The 16,093-nt window shown below is 38.3% G+C and overlaps 2 protein-coding genes across 3 annotated transcripts; both read left to right on the top strand.

The window, feature by feature from the left end:
• Positions 1–1,493: 1,493 nt before the first annotated feature.
• On the top strand, positions 1,494–6,466 carry LOC116249585 (pentatricopeptide repeat-containing protein At5g65560-like). Of its 2 annotated transcripts, none has more exons than XM_031622731.1 (5): positions 1,494–4,909; positions 4,983–5,071; positions 5,494–5,684; positions 5,800–5,928; positions 6,020–6,466. In XM_031622731.1, the coding sequence occupies exon 1, from the start codon at positions 1,924–1,926 to the stop codon at positions 4,774–4,776; it is 2,853 nt and encodes a 950-aa protein (XP_031478591.1). In that variant the 5' UTR covers positions 1,494–1,923; the 3' UTR covers positions 4,777–4,909; positions 4,983–5,071; positions 5,494–5,684; positions 5,800–5,928; positions 6,020–6,466. The 2 variants fall into 2 exon arrangements, with proteins under 2 accessions (XP_031478591.1, XP_031478583.1); XM_031622723.1 differs by having other exon boundaries at positions 5,800–5,932.
• A 2,258-nt stretch (positions 6,467–8,724) lies between these two features.
• LOC116249599 (homogentisate solanesyltransferase, chloroplastic) lies at positions 8,725–15,740 on the top strand. Its single transcript, XM_031622745.2, has 10 exons — positions 8,725–9,231; positions 9,465–9,586; positions 9,748–9,894; positions 10,278–10,503; positions 11,509–11,582; positions 11,712–11,804; positions 13,697–13,814; positions 14,224–14,286; positions 14,882–14,914; positions 15,548–15,740. Exons 1-10 carry the CDS (start codon positions 8,968–8,970, stop codon positions 15,620–15,622), a joined length of 1,215 nt encoding a protein of 404 aa, XP_031478605.1. The 5' UTR covers positions 8,725–8,967; the 3' UTR covers positions 15,623–15,740.
• Positions 15,741–16,093: the final 353 nt, after the last annotated feature.

Here is a 16,093-nt window from a genome sequence, read left to right as displayed (position 1 = left end):
ATAGTTTTTTTCTACGAAAAAGGCAAAACATACGCGGGAAAGCAAAATATTTCGTTTTTTTTATTTATTTCTAAAAGGGGAATTTATTTTATAAATTTCTTAATGGAAACTATAATTTTTCCCCAAAGTCGTCAGATAAGAACTTGAAGATAATTTTTGATTGACATAGTAAACAAAAGTTAGCTGTTTTCCTTTCCAATATTATTTTCTCTCACCAAGCCCTTATCCCCTAACTTTTATGAAAAATATGACTCAACTTCAACATTTATCACAAATAGAGCTGGGGGGACGAGCCCTTGTAGGCATCGTGGCAAGACATTATTCAAAGAATAAGATCACCTCAAAATTAAACTCTAATTCGTATATGGAAGCCATAATCTGTGTGCGCAAAACTATGGGCGCATTTCATTCTATATATATATATATATATATATATATATAAAGGCAAAGTTGAACGTGGTTTTATGATTTACTTAAGTTATATATATATATATATATATATATTGCTTTCCATTGACCGTTCCAATTAAATATAATGAATGGTGAAAAAAAACAAAATGAAATTTGTGATGAATATTTTTGTCATCATCTCATAATCGTATATATACTTTTCTATTCTGTTTACTTGAGATGAATTTTATATATATATATATATATATATTAGATCACCTGACCGGATGGATGGCAAGGCAAATTGGATTTGGCTTCGTGAAGGAGAAAAAAAAGGAAATCAAAATTTCGGTTCGTGTACAGCTATGCATGACTAATTTGAAAAAGGGCTCCGTATTCCTTTTTCATCTGAAAAATTAGCAAATATTGAAACTCCCCATGATCAGCCAAAGAATGAATCAAGCGGCAAAGATTCAGCTTTCTTCCTTTTTGTTTGTGAAGTTAATCAAACCGTATTACAGAATATGACTTTGGGTGTCATTCAAATGCCACTTTAGAATTACTTCTTACCGAATCAATTCTACACGTACAAAAAACATAGAGAAATTAACATGGAAATATGATTGTATAAAGTCTTACAGATATAATATTGCATCTGGACTGTGTTTGATTATCTACAATCATCTACACAGCTAATCTAAGATCCGCGAATCTTGGATCATTGATTTCTAATGTTGGGTTTAAAACTTATATTTCAAAAAATGCAAAGATTTTTGGCGCTACATCATGCAGTTCAGGTGCGACTCCTATTTCATTCAAATTAAGATCAATAGATTTGATCATGATGGTAATCTTAATTGCACTATCAAATTAAAAGTTTGTTAGAAGCATGGGTTTTAAATAAGCCTTGTTATATAGACTCTCCGACCCTACATCCAAAATAACAAAAAAATTGCTACCGTGTTCTAACCTTTAAGCTTTAACTAAAGTTATTTAAAATTTAAATGTTACTTGAATTTCCTATTAAAGGACATCTGGTTAGCATGTTTTAAATAAAAGTAAGGACCCAAAATGTAAACTGTTGCTCAAGGAGACGGCGTAGAGCGGAGCCCGGAAGGCAAGGATCAAGCGAAGGCCGTCTTCGTTCTGTGTTTCGTTAGGGCACATCGACAATCGTTTCTCTCTCCTCTCGTCTCTCTCTCTCTCATCTCTCTCTGTTCTCCGTTGCCCATCAGTAGCCGTCTTCTTCACGGCATTCACGGTTAGAGAGAGAGAGAGAGAGAGAGAGAGAGATGAACGGGCCTCTCCTCTTCGACCATGGAGGGAACCTGCTTGTGCGGAGTGCCGTTGGCGATTTCTCACAATGCGTCCAAGGATACGAGGTCGAAGTCAGAGGGACATCCAATGTTGTCACTCGATGTTCATCTCTTTGTCAGCAGTCGAGGAAGGATTAGATGACTAATCGCCACCGGAAGACTATAAGTTTAGTGGAAGAAGGAGAGGGTTGATCCACATGAATAATCAGAACCAGAGATGTCCTGGCAGGTCTTCCGCACACCTTCCTTCTCGTGTTTATTCAATATATTGAGATACCCATCTGGATTTTCTCGCGCCCGGATGAGTTTTGTGATTGGTTTTCAACCATCGTTGAAACCATTCTCCTCTGAATTTGGTTGCCGGTCTGATCCTGCAACGTCTTGTTTTAGTGATGCTGCTGGGTCTGGTAGTTCAGGACGAACGAATCAGTGGGAGTTTGTGGATTTGGTCAATAGAGTTTGTGAAGTCCTCCGTGAATTTTCTTGGAGAGATAACCCCGACCTGAAGAAAATCGCCTTTAGATTGACTCCCAATCATGTCGCCAAAGTTATAGAGATTCACAAGGACGCAAAGTCAGCGCTTCAATTCTTCTATTGGATGGGCCAACGACCTGAGTACCATCACAACTTAGATTGCCTCTTTGCGTTATTGAGGTTGTTGGTCAGGGAAAGATTATCTAGACGGGCGGGTCATACGCTGATTTTGATGATCAAGGCTTGTGCAAGTGAAGGTGATATTTTGAGGGTTATTGGTTTCCTGAATGAGATTGAATCGACGGGCTTTGGAGTCACCATTGAAGCATATAATACGCTTTTGATTCAAGTGGGGAGGTTCGGATCTATTTCTATCGCGAAGAATTTATATTCTCAGCTCTTGACTCGTGGCCTGAGGCCGACATTACTGACATTCAATAGCATGATCAACATTCTTTGCAAGAAGGGGAAGGTGAAAGAAGCAATGGTCTTCTATGAGCAGATTCTTGCAACTGATTATCGGCCCGACACCTTCACTTACACTTCCTTGATTCTGGGGCATTGCAGGAATAACAATCTCGAAGCAGCTTTCAGATTGTTGAGACGTATGGTTGAGGAAGGAAATGAGCCTAACTCCGTGACTTACTCGACTCTTATTAATGGTTTATGCAATGCAGGAAGGGTGGATGAAGGGTTGAATCTTCTTAAAAGTATGATAGAGAAAGGATGTGAACCAACTGTTTATACGTACACGGTTCCAGTTACTTGCCTTTGTGCTTCTGGTCGAGTTAGTGATGCAATTTTTCTAGTTGATGATATGAAGAAGCGAGGATGCAGACCAAATGTGCAGACTTACACGGCACTTATTAGTGGCTTGTGCACTGGTAATCAGCTGAAAGTGGCTTGTGGTTTATATCATGAGATGCTCCAAGAAGGCATTATTCCTAATACTGCAACGTATAATGCTTTAATAGATGGGATTTGCACGGAAGGAAGAATTGAACAGGCTTTGGATCTTGTGAAGAGAATGGAGAAGCACGGTTACATGCCAAATACTCAAACATATAATGAAATAATCAAGGGATTTTGTATAGCTTATAAGTTGGAAACGGCAATGGCTGTTTTCAATAGAATGCTGAAGGTAGGGCCTTCTCCAACACCAGTAACATACAACACGCTGATCAATGGATACTGTGGAAGAGGTGAGCTCAATAATGCTGTTAGACTATTTGAATTGATGAAGGAGTGTGGATGTTCTCCTGATGAATGGACCTATACTGAACTAATTGGTGGGTTCTGCAAACGGGGCCAAGTGGAACAGGCTTTTGATTTGTTTACTGAAATGTGCGAGAGTGGTTTGAACCCAAACGAAATCACTTTTACTGCACTCATTGATGGTCACTGTAAGAATGGAAAATTAGATGTAGGGCTTTCTTTAATGGAGAAGATGCATGAGAATGGTTGTGAACCAAATGTACATACATATAGTGTCATCATTAGTGGACTTTGCAATGAAAAAAGGGTACCTGAAGCAATGAAACGGTATGGTGAGATGATTGATCTTGGATTGCTCCCAAATGTAGTTACTTATTCTACACTTGTTTATGGTCTTTGCAAGGAAGGAAATACTTATGGTGCTTTTAAGCTTGTAGATGAAATGATCAAACAGAATTGCCGACCAAATTTGCACACTTATGCTGCCCTTGTCTATGGTCTATGCCAAGAAGGAAAAGCTGAGGAGGCAGAGGTGTTGATTGATAAAATAATAGAAGAAGGATGGCATCCGGATCATGTAATTTTTACCTCACTAATTGGTGGTTATGTTTTGTTGGGTAGATTAGATCATGCATTTAAAGTTTTGCTAAAGATGGTTCATGCGGGTTGTGAGCCTAGTTATCGAACTTATGTTGCATTAGCAAAGGGGATACAAAATGAGAACAAATTGCAAGATGAGAAATGGTTGGTTCCATTTGAGGAATTTGATAGCTCTGATATTCGGGACAGTGGGCTGAATATTGACTTGTTCTCTCGTCTTTTGACCATGTTATTGGAAATGGGATATAAGCCTACTGTTGGATCGTATAGTGTCCTGGTAGGTGGGCTGTGTAGAGAAGACAAGGTATGTGAAGCCGATCAATTAGTTTGCCACTTGAAGAGCAACGGGTTAAGGCCTAACGGGTCAATATACACCTCGCTGCTGGCTTCATACTGTAAACAATTGAATGTTGACCGTGCACTAGAAATTTTCAGTCTGATGGTTGGGGAAGGTTTTGAGCTGGCATTGAGTACATTTAAGAGTTTGATATGTGCTCTTACCGAAGTAAGTAGGATCGAAGAGGCTCAGAGTGTATTTCAGCATATCCTCAAGCAGCAGTGGAGTCCAGATGATGTGGCCTGGACAATACTGCTTGATGGTGTACTGAAGGCTGGAAAGCCAGAAATATGTATGCAATTTCTTCATATCATGGAGACCAATGGTAATGCTCCCAGTTTCCAGACATACATAATTTTGGCTCGAGAGTTGTCCAAGGATGTGAAGGCCACTGAAACCAATACTGTTGCACATAATTTAAGGGTGAAGGATATAGATGGTTGAAGTTTGCAATCTTCCGCCTGCACTAGCTTCTTGGAGAACATTGCTTTACAAGCTTACTCATTCTAGTAGGCATGTCTGGGAGGACACATACGCCACATTCACATTGAAAATGTGATGCCATCACCTATAAGTGGTAAGAAGCAACACATACAATCATTTCTTGCTTATTGACTAGGCTGATTTTTTGTTGTAATGTATTTTTACAGCTTAATCTCATTACTACATGGAACATCTGCCAGACCGTCCAACCATCATTGTTGACATGATGGAATGTGTATAAAGTATAAACATAAAGGTAAAACTTTTTGTTGGTTTATGTTATGGTAATTATATGATCCTTGGTTGGCCATTTTTAACTTCAGGGTTGATTTTGTGATGCCCAATCGTCAGGAATTATACCAAGAGCAGTTTTTACTTGATAAAAGTTGTGTCTTTCAGGAAAATTTATTCTTTGGTTGAGAATTGATTATCAGCTTGGCATCTTAGGTTATACATATTCTATTCTAGGCCCATAAATGCTGAGAATCCTTTTGTTGTTTATTTTCCCTGGTTACGGTGTTTCTTGTCTGGCATTTGCCTCAAGGTGCTTGTATTCTATTGTAGACCTTTGTAGTGAGCTTATTGGTGCTTACTTGGTCATGGATGCTTGACTTTGAGTAGAATCCAGAAATTAGAACCTGAAAATGTTTCCATGGTGATGGGCACTTTTTATCACAGGTTTCTTGGAGAGGTGATCAGTCTAGCGGTGCAATCAGGGGAAACTAATAATTTCTTTGGTCAGAACAAGTCAAACTGGACCTTATTTTGTCAGCATTACCTCTGTAACTGCAATATTCCATCAATCCTTCATCCTGTTCTGATCTGTCTCTGCCACCTCAACTCACCAACTTCAGGAACCTCAGATTCAGGTATGCAAGGGACTATCGCAGTTTGGATTATTGCTGTTCCAGCACATGCTGGAAATTTGTCTAGTTATTGATGAAAGTAGCCTGCATAATAAAGCCCATCTTGGCTTGTGGATAGTGGTTCATATTAATCATCTTGGAGCCCAATGCTGGAATAGACCTTTCTATCTCTGGTGGAGACATTGAAATCTGGTTGCAGTGACTGAAATTTGGCTTACTTGGATGAAGTTTATCATGATTCCGAATGGTAGGTGAGTAGACCTTTTCTATTTTCAGCCTTCTTATATGGTTATTTTATGTAGACAAGTTATTGGATATGTCAAAAATTTCAATTGCAGACCCCTGGGAAGCATGCGGTGCCAAGGTATGCAAAATATAGAAGCAAAAGCAAAACATAATTTAGTTAGAGGCCTGTAGCAGAAGCATAATGATCATAGCAAGGCAACTCGACTCCACAACGAGGGAACAGAGAGCAATAATTGTTGGATAGGATTAAATGTATCTTAAGGGTCTGAGTATTGACGTTTCCCTCCTTCCGTTGCTATCATAGTTGAAATAATATACAGTTCACAAAGGAATAATTTGGAAAGTGGACATATACTTGGAACTCTGGTTATTTATGGGAAATACTGGTTGAGTATTTGATTTACTTATTCATTGTGTCATATGCTGTTCAATTACACAGCATTATGATTAGAAATGTTCATAAATGTAATCATTCTGTGACCTTGTAAGTTGATAACTTGCGGCTAAATTATTGGCACTCATTTTGAATTGTATGTATCCATGTAAATCTTCATGGCTAAGCTATTATTTTCTGCAGTGATCCAGCTAAAATAGGTGTCAATACTTCGATAGTACAAACCTTAAGGTTGGTGCTCTTAATTAGGACTTTTAATGATGACCCTTACCTCTTTTGTACGATTTGGAAGGGAAGTCTGTAAAGAGCAGCAGCGTCTGCAAGACCACTTTGGTTACACCCCTTGATCTCGGCTATGCATATAGATTCAGCTTGCACAAAGAATGACGTCCATGGAAATTGAACATAACTGCCGATAATCTGGCCCATTGAGCTAACCCCTATGGATAGGTTTAAGCAAGGACTTAGTTCAATGCTTGAGGTTATGATATGTGAAGGTGGTTTAAGATATTGCTTTTCAACTTTCATGTAGGGATCAAAGAAAATTATCACCTTGCTTTTCAATCGGCCGTAAGCAGGTACACATGGTCTCTTGGTTTGACATCATTTTCTAAATGACATTATGTTTTCTTAAGAGTACTAAGAAGATGACCAAACTTGCTGCTGTTTCTGCCAAGGAATGTCACCTAACTGATGCAGCATCACGAGTTTCGAGTTCACATAACAGATTTCTCCAAGCCCTCAAGGAAGGTCCCTCTGTTACCACCCAGCTTAAAAACACCGTGAATTTGGACATCTGCCTTTGCCTCACCAGCCGAGCTGCTAGCTCATTGTTCCCATTACTAAACTGCTCTTGCCATCAAACCAGTCCCGTCGAAAAACAGATCTTAAGCAGATCTTCCTCCTCATCCTTCCACTTAACTGCTGCGAAGGCATCTCTACGACTTCCCCATATCAACTCCCATTTGTCGTGACTCGTGGGCCATCGTTTCTGAACCACCACAAAACAATCACATCAAAAGCGATCTTCCAGCAAACTGCTTACCAATTCTGCTTGAATCTTGGCAGTCTGTTCTTTCCAAACTTATTCACAACAGTGCTCCGCACCTGAACAACTTTTCCACACTGAAGGAACAAGTGCTTAACACTTTCCTCAGCCTGCAAGCAGATACAACCCATTAACCAACAAAAGAAAAGGTGCCCCATCACATGTTAGAGCCAAAGTCACATGGACACTGACAAATTTTTGTTCTTGTATCATGTCCACACTTAGGTCTGGGTCAGACTCGATCCAAATCACATTAAACCTTTTTTCTTTTAACAAAATATGCAAATGTTTGTGGGATTTTGTATATTATATATTCACATATTGCCGTATCTCTGTACCCATATTTTCTAAAACTACACACCCATATTTGCTTCATCGTATCCGTGCCTATACTCGTACCAATGTCCATGTGACTTAGGTTAGAGCTAACTCGAGGGGCCTCATATCGACAGTGCATTGGTGGTCCAATAGGCTAGGACCACACCATAACCCGAGTTTGGTGACGAAGATTAGTTTTAGACAGATCCTAAAAAGAATTGGAACTTAACAAACTTATCAAAGGAATTCTAATATCTCCTTTTGTATATAAAATAAAGTGAAGAAAATCACATGGTATCCCGCACTCGAGGACGCTGCTGCTCGACCCAGGTTGTGGCTTTCATATATAAAAGAGATTGGACTCGAGGACGATAAGACTATGTCACAGACTCTGCATTTATCGGGAAATCTTTTGATTTGGATACAATGCATGTCTTATTGTACTTGCACCCTCTTCCAGAGACGTTCTGAATCTCGTTGTGTGACTTCGAAACTCCAAGATTTCTTCACTCTTTGGTTTGTAAGATTATTCTTCAACTGTAATTCCCTGAAAACAGAAAGACTTTGAGATCTTGCGGCCAAAGTGGGCAAAATATAATTTGGTCTGTTCGTTAAGACTAAGTATATTTTCATGAGTATATTGACACTCTAAGCAGTACTAACGGCTGATTCAAATTGTTAGGCAACCCATTCAAGTAGATACCCGATCCCAATTCACACGAAAAATGCAACTCATTAGACCTGTTTTGATAACTATACGGAACTAACATACATAAACGCGATCTCTCTGCGTACAAATAAAAACTGACATCTGAGTACTGCTTTTTATGTGTAACAAATTTCGCAAGAGTTAGGAGAAATCAAGTTAATCAATTCCTTTTTTCTTTTTCTGTTTTTAAAATCTCATATGTACGCACAACAGTAGTTATTCATGCTAATGTTTTCAATTCTGGGCTTAGAGTGTCAGTTTTTAATTAAAAATAAAGAACTAGATGATACGACACTCGAGTTCACCCGTTTAGCTCGAGCTAGGAACAACATACGTGTAACTCTCAAGGGGCATCAATTTGAGGGTCCCGTTTGTTCACCACCATCAATCCCTCGTCGCATGGAGGAAGAGCAGAAACACTGACGGTGCCAGATAAGGAGCGGAGGAGTCTCCGATCCTTCTTTCTTTCCTCTTCTTCGTCACTGTCATCATTTTCCATTTTCTTTTTCTGTTCCTCAGCTTGTCTACTGGTGAAGAGACCGAGGGTGCTGTTCGTCTTTGAACCCTTCTTATGGATCGTGCTGTAGTCGCCCACCTGCCCACTTCCTCATCTTCGCTCTCCTGCTGCTCTCCTTACTCTGCGCCGCTGAGGAGGAAGACGGCGCGTCCTGCTTCTCAAATTGGGGTTCCGACGCTTTCTTTCTTTTGCAATTCTGCTTTCTCTCCATGCACTGCCAGGCTAGTTACCGGCATTCCTCCGGTGGGCAAGGTCCGGCTTGGATGTAGACGTGTTTCGCCGTCAGCCACGCCCAATCGACGGCTCTCTTCTGTCAGGGTACTGTATTTCTTTTTGTTGCTTTGTGCATTTGCTTCATTGGTTCTTTCCCTGTTGAGTCGGTCTACATAACAATGTAAAAGGTTTTTGTCCGCCCATGGTGCTCTCCGGGGTCAGCAAATAAGGGAGAAGTAAGGAATCAGTTCTGATGAAAGAATAACATTAATGTCGGACCCAGTTTTTTTGTAAGAAGCATTCGTTGCAGCGCTTGTTTGACCTCTATCTCTTGACAGGCATGTTCTAAAGTTGGAGCGGCTGGTTCAAATTCACTACCAAACAAGTTTTCACAATTCAGTGATGCATGTTGGCGGTTTCTAAGGCCTCATACGATTCGTGGGACGGCCTTAGGATCTGTGTGAGTTTTAAGTTTTTAACGTAGATTTATTTTATTTTTTTCTTTGTTTAGTTTAATGTGGTTGTAGGTTTCTCTGGTATATTGCCCTTTTGACTGCATTTCTCTATTGTGCTCACACTTAGATCTTATTGTTGATAGTTAACCTTTCGTCTTGTTTCCAGAGCTTTGGTGACTAGGGCTTTGCTTGAGAATCAACATCTGATAAACTGGTCGCTGTTGTTGAAAGCCATTTCTGGCCTAATTGCGCTTATCTGTGGAAACGGCTACATAGTGGGAATCAACCAAATATATGATATCGGAATTGATAAGTACGTGGCATAGTGAGAGCGCTATGCTACTTTCCTTGTCAGACTTTTGGGTTAATGCATCAGAAGTATACAGCTGCAACAACCTTCTCATGACATGAAAGTGTTTGTAAAGATACCACGGTGTAAAAGTTTTTGCTACTCGGTGATATATTTTTCGGCAATCTACAATTCTTTTTGGAAACCTTGCTGCATCTTACAGCACACTCGTTTACTATCATTCTCTGGATCTTGAACCAGTATTAGTCTTGTACGAGTGTTGCATGCACATAGTTCTCAAGTAACCAAAAAAAAAAAAACTCTCTCTCTCTTTCTCCCCCTCCGTTCTTGTGTACACGTCTTGATTTGCAACTATTTACACTTCGATTTTTACTTGGTTTTTTTAGGGTAAACAAACCTTATTTGCCTATAGCTGCTGGGGATCTTTCAGTTCAGTCTGCATGGATCCTGGTCTTGTGTTTTGGCATAGCTGGTCTTGCAATAGTCTCATCAAATTTTGGAACTTTCATCACAGCCTTGTACACTCTTGGTCTCTTGCTGGGTACCATTTATTCTGTTCCTCCTTTTAGACTGAAGAAATTCCCAGTTGCTGCATTTCTTATAATTGCTACAGTAAGTCACAGGCTGCCTTTGTCTTTCTCTTCTTTGTGGACTTGCCTTTTTTTAGTGTTACTTGATTTAGGCCTCTACTTAGAGAATGTATGGCATGTTCAGTTTTGGAGCTCTAATGGGAAATAAACGTGTCAATCATGTGGCCACAAGGATCATGTCAATATTTGTGCTATCTGGTGTCCTGGCCATGCACTTCACAGTTGAAGAGTTTTATTTGTTTGGAGTTTTTGCAAAAGCAAATGCATGGTGTTAGTTTTATGCATTGGGCCACACCAGATTCCTGCACATGCCATGGTTGCGATGTTATATTAATCTTGAATGACTCTCTTTGTCTCTGTTTTGAAGAATACAAAAGAAAAAGAAGTGGTTAATTTCATAAAAATAGCAGCCAACTCCAAATATGGTTTGACCTCATGGATCACCATCCAGGCCATCATTTTGAGGTGTTGATGTTTTCTGAAACTTTAACGTGCATATTTGATGGTTTAGTTGAGCTTATAGGTGTTCATGGAACATGTGCATCAAAATTATACTATTGACTGCACATCTTCAAATATACAAGGAAACAAACAATAAGTAAAAGGGACAGACAGCAGGTGTATTGTAGTTAACGAAGTCTATCTTCGTGTTTGTCAAACACATTTGTTAAATTATAAATTAGTTATCGGAACAGGTTTATATTTTTTATCATTCCTGTACAAAAGGTGTATAAGTTTTGTTTGCCAATAAAATCGTAGATCACTCAACAGTTACAAAGTCCATGCAGGTATTAGACTTATAAAATGCATTTAACACACAGAAAAATGTATATATGCTTTCATGTGTGTGAATAATGATGTAGATTTTTGTGGTGATTCTAGACGTTGATATGTAAAGACATCATCCACCATTGCACCTCCTTTTCCTTAGGCTTTTCTATTCTTTCTTTATAATATGCTGAACATGAAATAATGTGATTCATAACCTTTTTAACTTGTTATTTTGACCACGAAATGATTTTTTTAGGTTCGTGGATTTCTTCTAAATTTTGGGGTATATTATGCCACAAGAGCAGCCTTAGGGCTGAAGTTTGAATGGAGGTAATCTATTTGCCCGAAAACTGAAATGTGCTCTTTTCTTTCTTTCTGTCCTATAATGAGTTCAAGTTTAGCTCAATTTAGTCAAGTAGCTTGATAGCAAGTTGACCATTTTGCAATCCATTCTTGCAGTGCAGCTGTTCTTTTCATTACCATCTTCGTGACAGTGTTTGCATTGGTCATCGCCATAACTAAAGACCTTCCAGATGTGGAGGGAGACCGCAAGTAAGACTAATTTTGAAATTGATATCCATGTTGCTTACAAGTGTTATTCTATATTGGTGCATGTGGAAAAATATTTTCACTTATTTCATAAACTTTGTTCCAAATTCTCTCATATTGAGTCTATAGAGTGTCCAGTGTTCTTTGATCTGATGTGGAATTGAATGGGACCTATATTCATGTTTCTTCTCCACATTAGTCTTCCACAGTTGGGCATCTCTGACTGAATCTCCTATTACCTTGCAGTTTCCTATTAACCTTGCAGTTTCAAAACGTTTTGAAGTCTCTCGACTCTCGAGTATTCGAATATTGGCCATCTGATCTAAGTCACATGGATACTTCAGTAAGGTTCACGTACCCGTGTTGCCGTACCCGTACCCAATGTTATCACTGGCGTATCGTGTATCGGTCGGGCTGACCTATACGCCGTATCGTAACGTATCGTCAAATTAATTTTTTAATTTGTAAAAAATATTTAAAAATTATAAAAAATACAAAAAATCAAAAAAATTCTAAAAAAACAGAAAAAATCAAGAAAAATGTATTTAAAGCAACATTCATCATTCATGTATATGAAGTATGAACTATGAAGTATGAATTTGAACAAGACATTCCAAAATAAAAAATCACACATTCAAAAATCAAAATAACATACTAAGCAGCCGAAGAGTATTCAATTACATCACAATTCATAAGTTCAGAAGTCAAAACATGACATAGTTATCATCTACGAGAAAGAAAGCTATCTCACGGGCAAAACTTGATGCAAATGAGGAAAATCTCTCCCTCTCACGTCTCTTAAAGTGTTTAGAAACAAGAAAAGAGAGAGAGAGAGAGAAGAGCGTATATACAAGAAGACGCAAAAAAGGGGACGTCGGGGCCCCTTTTCTAAAAATTTCCCCGTATTGTACGATACGGGAGTGTATTGTCTGTATCGTGCGATACAGGGGTGTATCGCCCGTGTCGTGCGATACACATACGATACACGGCCGTATCGTGCATCGTATGCATATCGTACGATACGAACGCGTATCGTACGATACGAATAACATTACCCGTACTCAAAATGGGTACTTTGACACTTGGGTACCTATAGATCCAAACTGTTTAATTTTACTTTGATTTAATTTTTTTCACCTTACTTTTATTTTATTCTTTGGATGTGAAAATTCGATTGATGTTCATATTTGACTAGGGGGCTGCTTGGTTGTCCATATGTTTAAAGTTTTTCATAGGATTCTTAAACACACTGCTGCAAGAGCCGTTGATATATATTTTCTGTGTTATTTATTTGTTTATGTTGATGTGTATTCTTTATTTTTATACATATTTTCTAAGTATTTTTTATTGTTTATATATATGTATGGCCGTACCCCCGCACCCAAGTTTTTTGAAAATGGTCTGTACCCGTACCCGCACTGGTACCGGCACCCGTACCCGTACCTATGTAACATAGCCTCTGATCAGTCTTTACACTGCCAATTGTGACCGGCAAACAATTGAAAAGTCAAAACCCATAAAAACTATTCACAATATTTTTGAAATTCATGGCTAAGCTGAAGTTTGATCTTTTGATCTGTATACTCTGTTATCTGAACTGGAATCACACTTTAGTTACTGTCTTACACTTCTTATTGTGCCTTGAATTCATTTTCCTCTGTCATCTTTCCCATATGTCATGTCCTTTCCTTGTTAAAATGTGCTCATATTGGAATCTGGCTTTTATGTTCTCACACACAGAGGGAGGGAGAGAGACAGAGAGGTTTCTATTACTTTGTTATTGGTTGGAAGCTCCTTTTTCTGCTTGTATTACAATGCAAGCTTTCTGTAAAATATTAGAGAAACCATAGTAATTTGTTAGCAGTCATATTTCACATGAAAATCATGTCTTGCAGGTTCCAGATATCAACCTTAGCAACCAAACTTGGTGTTAGAAACATTGCATTTCTTGGGTCAGGCCTTTTGCTGGCAAACTATGTGGGAGCCGTACTTGCAGCATCTTATTTTCCCATGGTGAGCTGGCATTTTACAATGTGTCATTCAGAAGGACTTATTGACCGCATTTTTCTTTTCTATTTGATTGTGTCTCATTACATTCTTATATATTTCCATGACTGATCTTTGGCCAAAGGTAGGTTCCTCTGGCATTGCTTATTAACTGCTTTAGATCAACATCATTTAACACTTTACAATGCAACCTCAATGCATGCCCAAGAAGTCATGTTGGAGAAACTGTTTTATAATTTTCTGATGCCACGTGTATGGTTCTCTAGATGTTTTGATCTGTGACATCTGTCTATCCAATCATGTCTTTTGTCAATTTTGTTTATATGTTTGATTTTTTGCTTGATTGTTGGATATTACTTTTTTTTATCTGCTTTGTTGTAGATATTTCTTTCTAAAAGTTCACATATTTTTGTAGGTTTTCAGAAGGAATTTAATGATAGTAGCACATTTGATCTTGGCATCAAGTTTGACTTTTCAGGTTTGTGAAGGATCTCTTTTGTCTATGATTAGTTTTTCTTCTTTTAAACATACATTAGTTTATCCCAAAACTATTTTCTATCTGGCCGGCAAATTCTAGCACGTCCTGAAGCCTTGTTGACTTTTATCATTAGAAAGATATTACATTATTGCCACTTTAATGTGATACAAACTAGTTGTATAAATTAACAGATGAAAATATACCTGAATCTTTGCAAAATTTTGTTATTCAGCGATCTTTGTCTTTGAGTTCCAAAAAGTGGTTGGTATGTCCAGCATATCTCAGTTTTGGCAGATGAGAGCCCTATTTTGGGTTAATCTTGCAGATCTTTTCTAGGGAGCAGCTATTAATACCTCGTTCAGCATCATGTCACTTGTGACATGTTTCATTCTGTAGATATCCATGATCATGTCTATCCATCGTTGTTATGGCTATTTGTGTCCAGTGGCTTAGAATGAGTAGATCAACTTGTTATCCATATCCTGGCTGAAGGTTTCTGTTTAGAGATGTAACGAATGGACAGATGTGCTTTCTTTTAGTTCTGTATACTAGTTATATTATTGATCTCTTTACACCTCCTTTTTTTCCCTGGCAGGCGTGGTTACTGGAACAGTCAAAGTATACAAAGGTAAACCTGGCATTCAGTTTTCTCAAGAAAGTTTTTAGATGCTCCAAATTCATAATGATTGATAAATTTTTTTGCAGTAAATCAGATTGCTTAAGGAATAGGAAAAAATTGAAGTATTTCCAAACAATCTGTTAACCTTCATGCATGTATTGGAGAAATATATCTGATATGACCCTTGCTTCATTTTCTCTGATTTCAATTAGAGGTGCTTTATTAATATCCTAAATGAACTAGAAAAGCATAAACATGTATGTAAGTTAATGCAAACACAATATAGAATGTGGAAATAAGAAACTAGTTGTACTCTCACCTGCATCATTTTTATTCCTGATCTGCCAAACCATTTTGTGGTGGCCAGGAGTCAAATCCTTTAGCCCTAACTGAAACTTTTCTTAAGAAAATTAAATTTAATTTGGAAGTTGAAGAGAAGTCGACCATCATACTAACAATATTGACGCAGTAAAAACGGGGAAATGAAATGTTAGAAGTCATGCAACTAGCAATTGAATGATAGCCTGTCCAAGGCCTCTTCCGTTTAGTAGGTGACTAAAAGCTGCATGAGATATGATTTAGTGAGAGTTCATTATTGTTGGTGCTGTCCTGTCTAACGTGTCTTGAACTTATGCTCTGCAGGAAGCAATATCAAAGTTCTATCGATTCATATGGAATCTCTTCTACATTGAATATATTATCTTCCCTTTCTTGTAGGGGAGGGAGAGAGAGAGAGTGAGTGATTTGGCTTGTATTATTTGATAATGTAAATTATGAAATTCCAGCCAATGTATTGCAGTTGAGAAGTTTCTTGTATTATATTCATTGTTCCATATGAGAAGCGCCTTATTTTTTTCTCCAAATTTTCGGAATCCTCTGTGGTCACCTGATGCCAACGATGCACAGTTCACTGTTTGCGGAACCTGTAATTATGGTTGTCTGCCTGCGACATAACTATTTGATTAAATGCGGTAGACCAAAGCATTTAGTATCATTATGCACATCTCAGGCTCAAATATCCCAGGCTCACATTTATACTTTATACTCGTGAAATCTTCAAAATCAGTTGTCCTAAGTTACATTTTCTTAGATCTCACTGAAATTACTGTACTGTGGAGCATATAATAAGCAGAGAATTTGATATAAGCCGAAAATTCATTATGGCATTCCTCTCTTTTGGTAAGCAGG

Source organism: Nymphaea colorata, chromosome 1 (assembly GCF_008831285.2).
Source record: "Nymphaea colorata isolate Beijing-Zhang1983 chromosome 1, ASM883128v2, whole genome shotgun sequence".
Classification (NCBI taxonomy): domain Eukaryota; kingdom Viridiplantae; phylum Streptophyta; class Magnoliopsida; order Nymphaeales; family Nymphaeaceae; genus Nymphaea; species Nymphaea colorata.
The sequence above is the reverse complement of the archived record's forward strand: the minus strand, read 5'-3'. Positions and strand labels throughout refer to the sequence as shown.

Bases quoted from the DNA above. Each gene is read 5' to 3' on its own strand.
- LOC116249585 (XM_031622731.1), top strand. From the start codon at position 1,924: ATGTCCTGGCAGGTCTTCCGCACACCTTCCTTCTCGTGTTTATTCAAT.
- LOC116249599 (XM_031622745.2), top strand. From the start codon at position 8,968: ATGGATCGTGCTGTAGTCGCCCACCTGCCCACTTCCTCATCTTCGCTC. The intron at 9,895-10,277 runs GTACGTGGCATA...TGGTTTTTTTAG, and splicing joins TATGATATCGGAATTGATAA to GGTAAACAAACCTTATTTGC. The intron at 11,583-11,711 runs GTAATCTATTTG...CCATTCTTGCAG, and splicing joins GGGCTGAAGTTTGAATGGAG to TGCAGCTGTTCTTTTCATTA.